The sequence below is a fragment of the Dinoponera quadriceps genome, unplaced genomic scaffold, assembly GCF_001313825.1.
Source record: "Dinoponera quadriceps isolate SergipeBrazil2010 unplaced genomic scaffold, ASM131382v1 scaffold2952, whole genome shotgun sequence".
Classification (NCBI taxonomy): Eukaryota; Metazoa; Arthropoda; class Insecta; order Hymenoptera; family Formicidae; genus Dinoponera; species Dinoponera quadriceps.
Genome location: NW_014557517.1, coordinates 572095 through 586004, shown reverse-complemented (window position 1 = coordinate 586004; position 13910 = coordinate 572095). Strand labels below are relative to the sequence as shown.

The window sequence follows — 13910 nt, the reverse complement described above, 5'->3', positions numbered from 1 at the left end:
ATTTTTTGTTTACGCGATAATTCACCAGTGCTCGTCCGTGTTGCGCCCCGCGCCGATCCTCCAGCGAAACGAAAGTAAAGAAACTGACAAAATAATTCAGCCGAGGATTCCTTCAGAGAAGAAATTTGCGAATCGCTAAAGATGTAAACGTTTCACACTGCCGTCAGACACAATTGCCAAACATGTTCCGAATTGTTCGCTTAGTGACCTGTATAGATGAGAAGAAACTGACTCTCACGGTTTATCTCTGGAGTGAAACATTTTGCTAAACGTATTTTTTTTTTTCTTTAAATTGTTAGAAACGCTTGTGCGAATCTGTTTCTCGAGGAAATTCGCCGAGACAATCTGAAATTTCATATGCAATACGAACCGAACGAGAAAGCATCCTTTGTTTTACGATCGTTGTCTGGCAGGATCCGAGGATCGAATTCAGGAGGTCGGCTGCACCGTGTCGCGATATTTTCAGCGGAAACATGTGGTTTGTTTTATTTAAGATCGATGGTTCTCGTCATTGAAAATTATAACGCTCTTTTTAAGAATATTAATCATTACTCGAGAATACCTACACGTAAATCGAAGGTAATCCTTATTACCTGAACTTGTCACTGTACTACTTATACACACGCATATATCCAAGTTGTACAATAAATTATTTGTAAAGTTGAAACTGTGCGTATCATTTGATTGCCGAGGGGGCGAATGCTCTCTCGCTTGAATCGATAATACGGCAAATTCTCGTGGTGTAAGTGCAATTAATTAATTACTAGCGCAATTAAAATCGTGTTTTTTTTGTCGGACTCTCGCGTAACGTACGGATATCGCATGACGTACAGCGTTTGCGTGTGTTAATATTTATCCTTAGGTTGAGATATTCATTTACACGGTGACACGAATAGACGTAGTAGCTCACAGCGTGATGTATATGCGTTTGTGATGCATAATATATGCGATGATCGCCCAGAGCGCCACAACCCAGACCGATTTGACGAAGACCAAAGCACGGCTGTCCATCTCGCCGATCCACCAGTGGAACGGGAAGATTTGGTAACACATCATGTGACCCACGTATAACGCCAATGCGTTCATACCTAAGATTTGCACAATACGATAGAATAAATCATCTAATGTGTCTTCAAGCCTGTAACTTAGTTCTACGTTTCACTCGAGATATCTCTTTATCCGCGCGTCAATTGCGTTTAAGTGTTTTCTTTCGAGAACTTTGATTCAATTAGCCGGAGATTTTCAGGACAAAGCACGCCGCCCGCCACTTACCGGCTATTCTGAAAGGACCGCCTCGCCAAACTCGGGTGACGTCGATCAGCAGGTAACACGCGGAAAGGAAGGCCAAGGCGAAGGAAGTCGACACCAGCACGAAGGAGAGAGACCTGCGTATTCATTCATTTGCACTTGAGCATTCCTTGTGAATGTAAACATATCATCGACTCAATGTTTAATCCTAACTATTGCCGTTTAAATAAAATCGAATTGAAACGAAGCATCCAATACCGAGAATGGCTAACGAAGCCGATCTCGCCGATACTTTACCACAGGTTCTTGTTGACCGGTATAACGTTGCTGAAGTGAAAGGCGCATCCCAAAACGCCATACAACGCCGCCCAGAGAAGCCATCGAACGACACGTTCTTTCCAGTCCTTATATATCATCAGGATCACGCCGGCGTGTACGCCGAGAAACACCTGAAATATCGTCGTGAAGTATCCTGCAACGAAAAACGCAAAATCTCAGTGGAGATCGTTTTTAACACCAAATTTTTTCATTTAATTATGCATATTTCTTCGACTGATTCGTTCTCTCATTGGGCCATCGGCCAAGCTTTGAACGTCACTGCAGTGGAACTATTTCGCCTCGCACTGTGCATGGAAGAAGCGATATAAGTTACCTAAAATTCCCTCAGGATCGAAAGGACCGGATCTATAAACGATACTGATAGCCGAATACTGGTACATATGCTTCACAGTCAACACGGTGCGATCGATGTATCCAGCCGCGCCTCCGGTACAGTTAAAATATTTACCGTCCTCGTGCATGCCGCCCGGTCCGAGGTAACCGCTGCAGTAAATTCATTCGTTATTTACTCAAAAAACAACTTTGTCAATAAACGTTCGAACTGTACAGATCGAGATCGAGCTACCCGAGAAAAAATGATTACGTATATGATTATATATAATTATATAAAATCATTCATGAAATTTGCCCATATATGTCTGTACAAAAAAGTAAAATAATGTTATGTCATTTAATTAAATGTCGATGTGATGCGCTGTCAGAAGTACGAATTATTTCGATTGTATTTGCATGTAATTTGTAAACAACGGTATTTTTTCGTTGTGGACATATATGGATTACATATGGTCAGATTTCACACATGATCTTTTCTTTCCCGGGTACGTACATGGGGCAGCCGGGAATCGTAAGGCCGAACGTTATGCCGCAATGAATCAACACGAGGATTAGCATGAAGGACCAGTGCGGCAGGAGGACCGCTACGTCCTGCAGGACGCGCGTTATCCGGCCATTCGATGAATTCTGCAAGTTACAAGGGAATTTTATAAGTGACAAGTCACGTCAATACGCGAGACAGAGAGTGTCAGACGTTCCCGTACCTGAAACGAGAGTGTGCAACAAAGGTACATCATGCTGACGACCAAATAAGTGACCCCGAATCGCTGAAGAACTCCGGACACGCGTATTCTTTCCAATTGCGGAATACTGCCCAGCGTGTTCAGCGAGACGCCGATCAGAAATAGAAGAACGCTCCTCTACGAAAGAATGTTGCATAATCAACGTCGTTTCTCGCGCCGCTTAAGCTTTTTTTATTGAACGACCAAAGTTGCGTGTACTCTTCTCATAACTCATTAATAGTTACATCGCGCGATACACATTTATCTTTAGAGTATAGAAGGATATATTACGGATTTGTTATTTTTGTACAATTAATGTTAATCTTGACTGCCCAAATATTCCGACGCTTGTTGGGTTTAATAGAACGCTGAGAACTTCCGCCAAAATTTTAATCTTGCGGTTGAGTGATCACACGCTTAGACTTTGTCGATTACGGGGATCTTCCGGGCACTCGTTTTCAACAAACTATTATTTTTTTTCTAACGTGTATCATTACGCGGAATGTAAAATTACTGTCGTTTGTTTGCACACGCTACCGGAGATTAAAGTGCTTGTAGAGGATGTTTCATCGACGTGATACGATCGATTATCGCAGTTAACGACGCGTTTTACCTTCAAGACGCCGTATGCGATCCTGCGCTTCGAAGCCTCGCGCTTCAATTGCGCCGACAAAGCTATGGGAACGCAAACTCCCATGATCCACATGAAACAAGGGAACACCAGATCACCCGGCAGCATGCCGTTCCAAGTTGTGTGACCCAAGACGGCGTAACTACCGGAGTTATCGTTGACGAAAATCATAAAAAGAGTACTGGCCCTGTATCGCACGAAACAGATAATCGGTTGTGGGAGAATTCGCAGTTGACATGTCGATTTTCTGACACAGCTTTCCTCGCAGTGGAATGTGATTGCTTTCTCTAATACGCATACCCTCTGAAAGCGTCGATAGCTTTCACGCGACGTTTCGTTGCTCCCTCGTTACTCGCTTCTTCCTTCCCGTCTTTTCCGTATCGTCTTCTGCGCCACAGAAATCTTCCGGCGGATATGCCGAATAAGATCAACACGATTACCCCCAGAATAACAATGAGCTCTGTAAAACATTGGCTGGCCTCATTCATTAGAACAATGCATCTCGGCTTATTTTATCGGGAATCGTCAACAAGTGCAGATGGCATAGATCTTCGTAACTGATTCTTTCCTTCTCGCTTATTCGCGAATTTCGAAAGTTGAAGAATCGAAAGGGCAATTTTCTCTCGTTCTTGTTTACCGAAGAATTAACGCACGACGAGAATTTAATCTTCATAAAACGCAAAATCGCAATTTGTTCTGGCCGATCTGCGATTATCTTCTTTCGAATATTACTGATAACATCGCGTTCCTCTAATCGCGTTATCATATCGTACATCACGTTCCACGGATAAACAGTGATTATGTCGCTTGCATTGGATACAATTTATCACCGTTAGGTCATTAAATGATATACTTTAACCAATTTTTATTTGGATTATGTAGATATTTCTTAGATCGGGTAAATATTTTAATGCGATAATTTACCTCGGAAATACTTCGCTTGGATCAAACAAGTATTATTTGTAAATAATAATTTGTTCCTGAGTTGTTATTTACACCAATCTAACATTTTTCCTTCTATATACTAATCTCGTGAGTTTCAATGCTATAATTACAAATGAAGAATCGACGAGATCAAGGTAGAAGATGTTTCATTGATGTGCTACGATCGATTGTTTCATTAAACGCATCGACCATACATGATATTGCCAATCATTATTCGCAAAACTTTCGAAAGTGTCGAACATACCTGTGTAAGGATACGTCGGATCCTTCAAAGTTCTGAAGTTACAATTTCCATCTTGTATCGCCAATTCGTACAAGCCGTACTGTCCCAAATTTGGAGATAGTTCGCAAAACATATTGCTGAAAAAGGGGAAGGGAGGAATGTGTATGTGAGGAAAAGCGGTCAAAGTATAAATTGAAAGGCTCGGTGCGAAAACCGGTCCATTCATCGAAATTCTGCAGTATCGACAAAAAATGATTTCGCAAAATAAGCTATGTAGACTTTTTTACGTAAATCGTCTGAATATGTAAAAAAAAACGTTCTGTTAATACATTTCTGGAACTGATGGTTTTAATGAAAAATATATATATTTTTTTTTTTTTTTAATGAAGCTGACCGGTCCTGCACCGAGTCCTTCAATTAATATCGTCCTCTTAAAATGTATATTTTGATTAAGTCTTTTAATGATGCATACCCAATTAGAACAGAAAATCACAGTAAACGTCAAAATGACGAGAAAGTGATCGGATCATGATCGAAAAGTGAGTTATTATTTCGACGTCATCATGATCTTCTGTTCTATCTGGGTAAGTGAATATTGTTATATATTAAACAGTAATATTGAATATAATAAGTTCATACCTAATGTCTTTGGTAGATATGTACTTATCGATGCCATGGTTATCCAGCACTCTCCACTTTGTTGCTTTGAACGTGGGGAATTTCAAGCTGAAATTGGCGTTACTCGGAATGTCCGTCAGTCGGCTATACGGACACTGTAAGGAAGCATAAAGATTTCAAATGTGTCGACTGCAACACAGTATTCGAAAAAAAAAAAAAAAAAAAAACCAATTGCGATTGTCAGATTCCGCGAATCATATCTCGCCAATGAGATTTACGTTCTCCCTTTCGCTCCATATTGAACACCTTCGTTATCCTCGTAACTTGGATCATCGGGAGCTCGATTCTACCCGCCGCGCGATAACGATATTTACTCATCGTCCCCGTATTTACTTGCAATAATAACGGGATTAAACATTACCCGAGCGGATCGCACGATTGTACTTACCGACGAGCAGTCAGTGGAGAGCGAATAAAGCCACAGAGAGTCGTCATCGCGATAGTCCGATATCACATTCACGCAAGCTTCGTCGAACGTCACCTTGTCGGCGAGGCAATTGACATCACTCATCGTTGAATATCTTTTCGAAAGTAATTCAGGCACAATTTTCGCGCCCCTGAGACAAGCGCAGTTCGAAACTACGCGTAGGCACGCAGGTGGTAGCCGCGATATTCGCACGCACCTCCTCCCACGTTGTTCCTCAACTGGGTATTATCGAAATCCGCCGCAGGTAATTAATCATAATCGGCGAGCGACGGCTCACATCATACACGGCGCGTCTCGTAGCGGCGGCGCGGTCGACTGAAGTGACTGATCGACCTTTAATATCGCGGAATGTCGCGGAATGCGATTATATCAAGCCGCACGGATACTCGCGCTCGGCCGTGGAGTGAAAGTGAAGACCTGCGTCACACTGTTGCATCCGCAAGTTGTTTTCCTTTTCGGCAAACGGTGGGGATTAATAAGGACGGATTTCGGCCTCAAACTGGTGGAAAAACACGTTCCCTCGATTCGTCCGATTTATTTCAGGGCCAGCTTGTACAATATGGGTCGCATGTTTGACGAAAATGTTCACATTACGAGTCTTCATCGGAACCGTCAGCTCGGGGGGCAAAATTTCGGCCGAGAGTCCGATGAATCTGTTCTTCTTCTTTTCTAAGTTCTGTTTCGATATGTATGCGTACAGTGTGATCGGTCTTGATAGAACTCGCCTTTGGATTCTCTCGGTTAACTCTGTTGTTCTGTTCGGCTCTACTTGACCCGCACAGAAAACGGCAAGGTTTCGTACCCATCGGTCACTTGTTAGTACGCAAGATCTCGCGTATCGACGATACCGTTATTCTACGGTATATACCTTGTATAATTGTTCATTGTGCGCGATATATAAACTGAAAGAGAATTATCAAGCAAACATACGCAAATTCGACAATACGTTCCGTTTTATGGATCGAAAATCTCTCGGCACGTTACCCCGACGACGATGTATCAATCGTACAAATAACTTCACCTACGTCTACTTCGTTGTAAAGATCACAATAAGAACCTCAGTTTGCCCACATTTTTGTTCTTTATTCGAGCGTGTGATTAAAAAAAGACCCGGCCTCTCGCACAAATACAATAATTTCTCTTAAACCAATATTATTAACATTATCATGAACCTGTCATTTTGTTATGTACTTGGGCGTAGCAATGCCGCCGCATCGCTTGAATCACGCACCTCTGGTATATCATCATCGTTATTATTATTAACACAAATTTCATCGATATATGTATAAGCTTACTGTTGATTTACTATACTCTTTATTATCATTAACTTAGTATGGGGAGAGTAATAACATTAATGATCTACTTAAGTAATAAAGTATAACGATAATACAATTTCACGTTATCCACATAGTTATTCATACGTTTACTATACGACTGAACGATGCAAGCGTGTCTAACTTTCATACGTATCTGTACTTGAATATCGGTCGGAATGATTCGTCATGTTCTTTCAAATCCAGCCTGCCAGTCCGTATATAGATGTCCGTGACAGAGAGTAGGCTTAAAAGAGTCGAGGCGGATAACACGCACGCTCGAGTTGCGAGACGAACTCAGGCTACGTATATATTCGGAGCGCAGTTTCGCCGACTGACTTCTCCCCGATGGTGAGATTCAAGTGAGAATTCAATCACCGTGCCGTTGGATTAAAGCAGCAGTTCCAGAAGGTGAGGTAAAATGCCGCCGCCACGAGAACATGTTCTCAGACGACTACATCTAGATACACAAAGGCACGAATACGCAAACAAACGTTGACCCTCGTGGTCCTAGTTCACTGAAATAGCATCCTCCTTGCAAGGCATGGTTACTCAATTTCCGCTCGACTCCTCACGAAGAAGGGGAAGAAGAAGCGAACGATTCTACGTTCGACGAGAGATACTCTCGATCCTGCCTCTTCTAAGCCTACCCTGCGTGTAGATCATGTTTCATACCTTTTTCACGTCTTCGTTTTTTTTTTTTCAATGCGGATGTACGTTCAATGATTGAATTACAAAGTCTCTCGATCGAGCTCCGTCGAGGAAACGCGATAACAAATCACCGATGCAAAAGATCAGGAATTCGAATTACGGTAAGGTAAGCTGATCACTTTAAAAAAAAAAAAGAGAAGTTATTGACTAAGAAGTGTTCTTATCTCTTTGTGCATGTGGCATAGGAAATCAACGTAGCTGGGACTTCCATCGTTTCCTCTGTCCTCGACCAAAAAGTGGCGCAGCACCATCTCCAGTTTCTCACGCTGCCTGACTATCGTTAACTGCAACAAGGAAGAACAAGGTCACCTCACAGTATTCTCTGGCGCGACCATCAGTCCCGTTCACTCAGTCGATTGAACTCACTCTCATGTAACGATGCCTTTCAGCGCGCACACGATTTATAATATCCGTGATCCTGTTGTTCAAGGGAGTATCTAAGATTGGCAGTACAGTACGATCGGTATCGACCTGGACCACTGAAGGTACCCCGAAGACGCCCTGTACCCATTGAGAAGAAAGAGCCATTCCCAGCCAGAGGAACATGTGGATGCTATTCTCTGCGAATCGAAGAGGAAGAAGGATGCGTTAAATATATAATTCGTTGGGATATTAAAAGTTATGATAATAACACAGAATGAACCTTTTACTTCAAGTAATCGTGAGAATTTGACATTACACGATATTGTACACGACCCAAGAAAACGTATGTAATCGACCAGTGCAATTACCGAGGAGATAAGCGCCATCGTCTGTGAATTTGTCAATGGAACAGCGCAGCATCGGAGGTAAATCCGTGTCCTGGGGATCAACGTCGTGCAGAGGAAGCAATCTGGGATAAGTGTACACAACGGACGTAGCGATAGGCATCGTCGCAACCGCCTGCATAACGAAAGATCTGTCGTCGATGGTCATATCAGCACCTAAGAAAAAAAAACATAGAGAATAAGAGACAAAGGTCAAAGTTGAAGTAAAGCCGGCGGGAAAAAAAAGTATAGCCTTACCTCCGGACATCGCATCACTTTTCAATACGCAGTTGATGTAGAGTGGAAGTAATTTCATACATTCCGGCAATATCAGTTGCCCAGCGCTGGACGGTGATGCACAGTGCTTTCGATATGCGGCCAGTATGTTCGCGCACCTCGCGATCAAGTTGTCCTTCACCGTCTTCGGGGTGGACTCCAGTAATTTGAAGACACCTGAGTGCGATATTACATATTGCTGCTTTATACTTGTTGCATATTCATCGTTACTCATTCTTGCAATAATATCATGCCGACTCACTTTGCTTGGAAAAGTAATTTATGATGGCATCCAGGTCGCACGCGCGATACAGCTCGACCATCTGCGACGAGGTCTTCAGGCTCAGGTTTATGATTCGCAGTCTTCTCACGCCGCTGCAGGAGGTGTACAGTAGAGCCACTTGGACGTAGACGCCTTCATCTTCCGCCAGCTTGTCGTCGTGTTTAACCTCAATCCCGATTGCCTTGAAAGTCAAACCGAAATTACCGCGAGTCGAGCGAGAGTTTGAAGAAAGTAGGAAGTTGCAATTGGAACGCGATTATTACCTTATCGCAATCTATACTGGCCAATTCCATGTCGGTGGTATTGGACATGAAGTAGTGCCCGTGGAAATCGGTCGCTCTAACGCCCGTGGACGTACGCACTCGCATGACAGCGTCGAAGGCGATCGGTCTGCTAATATTATTGACAACATCGGACACCAATCTTTCGCCATCGATATCCGCCTGCAACAGAGGAGACAGACTGTACTCTCGCTTCGCCAAGTTAAGAACGGCCTATCCGGTCGTTATATATTTCTATTCTGCTGGCTCACCTGGAAGTAAGTGTACTTGTAAATCTCCCCGCCGGTGAGACGAGAAATTTGTCCGATCGTCGCTAAATCTACGTACGAGTTGTTAAAGATAAACAGATCCACGCTGCATCCACCGCCCACGCACTCCTGGCCTAGATTATTATAAATGTTGTTTTGCGGCACTGCGGAGAAAAGTGGAACGTCATTTTCACGACTGTTTGAGTTCCTAGATCGGACCGTGAGTTACGCACCTAACACGGTCTTTTCCTTATCAGTCCCGAGGAATTTACGATCATCGCGGTTCTTCAACTTCCCGGGTGCCTCGGCGATCGGTAGGGACGAGTGAAATACTAATAATTTGCCAGCACATTCGGATACCTGAAAAAGCAAATGAAACTAAATTAATAACGTTCCTATTAATTGTCAGTAATATTAATTCACGTTTCTTCCTTTATTTCAGATAAATAAATATAGCTCCTCTTTTAGCTCTACACACAACGTCCTGCTTGTTACCTTCAATGCTTCCAATCCAGCTTGTATGACGGGAGCAAGAATCGTTTCCGTTTCTCGAGTGTCCGCGAACATTTCCGGGATCTGTGTCATAAGACTGTCAATAACTGCTTCGCTCTCCTCGACGTCGCATAGAAATCCATCCCGAAGCGGCATGAATACATCCTGAATATCTCCGACGACCATCATTTGCGGTTGAGCAAGACGAGGATTGATATTGTAGAAATGCACGGTATTGTTGTACGTTATAAAGCCAACTTTCATGTTACTCTTGGTTTGTCCAGCGTCAATGGGTAGATTCTTTATTATAGACTTCATTTTTGTACACAGCAAGTTGACTAATCCAGATTTCACTGTATTATACGACACCTCGATTAAGAACACAATGGCTGGTGATTTCGGAAATACGTTGTCCTGTGTGCAGAGAAGAAACATGCGTAAGTTAACATACAAACCTTATCTCAAGTCTTATCTTCCAAAGCCCGGAGACTCTCTTTTATTTTATACTTTTGATAAAAGTGCCCCACCTGATTGGCTGAGAAGCCACATTCAAGGCACATTTATTGATAAAAGAGAGTTCAGCTTTTCCAGCAAACATCGCAAAACAATAATTCTACTGAGGGTGATACGAGATTATTACCGAATCGACTGTAAATTTTCATTACCCTGCAATAATCCTTCGTGGCTATGTATTCGAATGTGCCCAGCATTAACTCTGGTCTCTCATAACGATCCAAACGTTGACCCGTGTGGTCCAGATGTTGAAAATAGTCACCGGGAACTACATATAAGCACGGAGAGAGCACGTAAATAACTGATACGGGAACAAAAAAGTGTGCGAGATGCGCAGGAACCGAGAACGTTGATTATTACCTTCCGTTGTCGCTTTACAGAATATGCACTGAAATCTTCGGCCAGCGTCGATAAATTGCATGAACGGGCACATGTACGCTTTGCAACGCACACAACGCACCGGCCCAATTTCACCCATGTCTACGATCGGCGGTTCACACTCCCCTTCTACGATGCGAGCCATCGGACTTATCACAAGCCCGAAGGGAACATTGGTCTGCGAAAGATGCGACAGAACTGACTTTTTTTATTTTAAAAGTGCCCCTAAAAGTGACGTAGGAACTACCTGATTGGTTGAGAAGTCTCATTTAAGGCATTCTTATGGTATTTTAAAAGTGAGTTCAGAATACGAATCGTAATGAGGAACTATAAACACAAAGCTGCCTCGTTGGTTATACGCATACCTGTTTTACAATATCTGCGGTAGTAGGAACAGTATACATGGTGGACCTGACATATCTAGGGGATGCATTTCCTTGATCCTGAGTTATAAAATCCGTCGTCACTAAAGGAGGCACCAGACCTCTCTGATTCGTTATAAACACCCCGCCTCGCGCGCGCTGATCATCTTGTATCACTTGAATCTGCGTAACAATATCAATTCGGGTCAATGTATGCTTTGAGATGACGGATAAATAAGATTCGCAATAATTATGCACGTACCGGACTCGGCATTTGTTCCGGATCAAGTCGTCTAGCTTGCTGCGGTGGAAGTCCTGGTTGATATCCCGCGGTATTGGTAACGTTGCTTTGATATGGGCTTCTTTGACTATTATACATATCCTGCGGTACGAAAGACACAACGGTGAGCACTCTTGCGTCGTACGATTAACAAACTCATATCACAACAGTCGTACCATTTGATTATGATACCCTGGCTGTTGGTACCCGGGTTGTTGTTGATAGTCCGGTGTGTTTCCGGGTGACATGCGATTCATCCCTAAAGGACTGGATAAAGCTTGCCCCGGCAGTGGAGGTGCGGAACTGTATTGCCTCTGTCCAGGCTGCGCCATTCCCGGTCCTCCAGGACCGGAATTCGTCATGGCCTGACCTGGCATCGGAGGTGCATTCTGCACATATTGCGTTGGTCGGGCCTGAGGAAAGCCAAGCCCTGGAGGAGTCGTGATAGGTTGTTGTCCACCAGCGGTGGAGAGCGGTGGAGCGAATTGTCTCGGATCATACTGCGAGTAGCCCGGACCTGTTGGACTTGGGACAGTCTGTGCTGGCAATGGCGGTGCAGAATTGTACGGTCCTGCTCCAGACGGTGGTAGGATGGTATTCGAAGAACTGGTCACTTGAGTATGATAACCTACGGGAGGCTGTCCGTGTGGCGGAGGACCTACCGGTAAACGCGGGGACATATGGGAACCAGGTGCCACTGGAGGACTTGTTATTTGGGAATGAGCCATGGCTTGCGTAGGCAATAAATGAGAATGCATTTGTGAGCCTGCCAGATTTTGTTGTCCCACAATTGGCGGTCTCGAGAAGTTCTGCTGGCTGTTCATTGGCGGCACAGGCGCAGCATACTGCTGTGTGCCTATTTCCTGAAGATGCTGCATCTGTTAAAAAAGAATTTAACGTATAGAGATACCTGGGAATACCTGCTATGCTGAACTTACACTAAAATTATCACAGACACATCCGGTTTACATAAAAGTAGCATGAAGATGGACGATTGCAGAAAATTCAATATGCTCCAGCAAAGAAGAAAGTCCCGTTAATACGACTCCAGTATATAATATGCGATATCATATCAAAGAATATATAAGTGAGACACACGGAGACGTTTCAAAAAATAGGAGGCAATCTACGCACAAAGTAAATTGTAATCTTTTCACGACACAGAGAGATTAAGCGTGGATCAATGCGCGAAGGCAACTGGAGCTCACGTTGAAATAAAACGTGTAATAGATGAAGACAGTGAAAAAATCCACTGGCTGAGAGAGGAGAAGCGTATGTGACGTTTTGAAATCCAAAAGGACGTTAGGATAACATCAATAGGCAATTCACATACAATCATTGTAAAATACCGTATACTTACGTTACACCGTAAAATATGTATGAATCATAACAGAAATATAATATTGCTAAAAATGTTTACGCGAAAACGAAGGTAACGTACGTCGATGAAACCGTGACTGCTGCCGATGCCACGTAAGGCGGCATTGCGCATGCGTCCGATACACGCTGACAAGACACGTCATGCTATAATTTGGACCGCCGCGCCTGCAAACTGTGAAATCCCGACACGAAAAAGTCGGAGTGTACGACGCGCTGAGAGACGATCGAGGGAGATCTCGCGAGGCAAATTTGCCGATTTATCGGCGTCCATGCGACGGTCTTTGTCAAAATACGACGATCATTGGTGAATTGTCGGTATTTGACGCGTATTAGGTCTGTTCGCACTTTCCGACCACTTTTCGCATTTAGAAGCGGAGCGGGCGCACATTCGGCCTCGTTGGAGGGAGCAAGAGGGAGAAGCGAGAGTGCAGAAGGTGCAGGTGGAAGGAACAGACCTATTGCGCTCGCCACGCACCACGAAGCTGTCGGACGGTGATCTCGCGAATGAGTTTCGGAACACGCGAAGATCACCGTACTTTACGCAACACAGTGTCCGTATCTAATTCTTTTTTAATGCGACGAACGCCGATAAGTCACGATCCCGTGCTCAATCAGGGCGGATAGCAATAACTGCATTATGCACACGAAGCACATTGTACCGATCGATCAGCGAAATGTCATTTTGTGTCATGTTAATTATACTCAACGATAAGGGATCGGGTTGAATGAAGCTTGAATCTCGCTACTGGTATCAAGTGAAACATCCCCAACCGACACGGTCGGTGAAGAAAACGCTCGATTTTCGGCGTGTCACAATTCAACTGGCGATACACAGATTGATATCGGTAATCTAATTTCGCTGCTTCGATCTCAAAGTTTCTTTTCGTAATAATACAACAGGGATACAATGGGGAAACGGAGCAACTTAAAGCGCCATTTTTTTTATTGTCTCAACGATATGTCTGCGAGATCGCAAATAATTTAACAGCAATATATATATATATATATATATATATATATATATATCAGTAATGACCAGCAGTCAAAAAGAAATATCATCAATTTAAATATACTATCCGTGTAACATGGTTAACAATTACA

General features: G+C 43.4%; 2 protein-coding genes across 3 annotated transcripts; both read right to left on the bottom strand.

The window, feature by feature from the left end:
* LOC106749252 (heparan-alpha-glucosaminide N-acetyltransferase-like) lies at positions 1-6010 on the bottom strand. The gene is made up of 11 exons (XM_014628522.1): positions 5508-6010; positions 5081-5214; positions 4463-4578; positions 3574-3733; positions 3256-3460; positions 2625-2780; positions 2414-2547; positions 1901-2070; positions 1546-1720; positions 1273-1385; positions 1-1088 (listed from the first exon to the last, which is right to left on the bottom strand). Exons 1-11 carry the CDS (start codon positions 5628-5630, stop codon positions 907-909), a joined length of 1668 nt encoding a protein of 555 aa, XP_014484008.1. The 5' UTR covers positions 5631-6010; the 3' UTR covers positions 1-906.
* An 833-nt stretch (positions 6011-6843) lies between these two features.
* On the bottom strand, positions 6844-13226 carry LOC106749251 (protein transport protein Sec24C). 2 transcript variants are annotated; one of them, XM_014628519.1, is made up of 15 exons: positions 12871-13226; positions 11606-12307; positions 11412-11531; positions 11153-11332; positions 10770-10965; positions 10562-10677; positions 9900-10310; positions 9638-9764; positions 9408-9568; positions 9139-9318; positions 8855-9056; positions 8575-8769; positions 8302-8493; positions 7937-8130; positions 6844-7854 (listed from the first exon to the last, which is right to left on the bottom strand). In XM_014628519.1, exons 1-15 carry the CDS (start codon positions 12919-12921, stop codon positions 7711-7713), a joined length of 3171 nt encoding a protein of 1056 aa, XP_014484005.1. In that variant the 5' UTR covers positions 12922-13226; the 3' UTR covers positions 6844-7710. The 2 variants fall into 2 exon arrangements, with proteins under 2 accessions (XP_014484005.1, XP_014484007.1); XM_014628521.1 differs by having other exon boundaries at positions 7711-7854; positions 12790-13226.
* Between the last annotated feature and the right edge of the window lie 684 nt (positions 13227-13910).

What these genes read in the sequence shown, in the direction of transcription:
- LOC106749252 (XM_014628522.1), bottom strand. Translation starts at nt 5,630, where the DNA reads ATGAGTGATGTCAATTGCCTCGCCGACAAGGTGACGTTCGACGAAGCT. An exon ending in TCTCCACTGACTGCTCGTCG is followed by an intron (nt 5,215 to 5,507) that starts GTAAGTACAATC and finishes GCTTCCTTACAG; the next exon opens with TGTCCGTATAGCCGACTGAC. An exon ending in TCGCATACGGCGTCTTGAAG is followed by an intron (nt 2,781 to 3,255) that starts GTAAAACGCGTC and finishes ATTCTTTCGTAG; the next exon opens with AGGAGCGTTCTTCTATTTCT.
- LOC106749251 (XM_014628519.1), bottom strand. Translation starts at nt 12,921, where the DNA reads ATGCGCAATGCCGCCTTACGTGGCATCGGCAGCAGTCACGGTTTCATC. An exon ending in TAAGGAAAAGACCGTGTTAG is followed by an intron (nt 9,569 to 9,637) that starts GTGCGTAACTCA and finishes TTTTCTCCGCAG; the next exon opens with TGCCGCAAAACAACATTTAT. An exon ending in AAATTACTTTTCCAAGCAAA is followed by an intron (nt 8,770 to 8,854) that starts GTGAGTCGGCAT and finishes TATCGCACTCAG; the next exon opens with GTGTCTTCAAATTACTGGAG.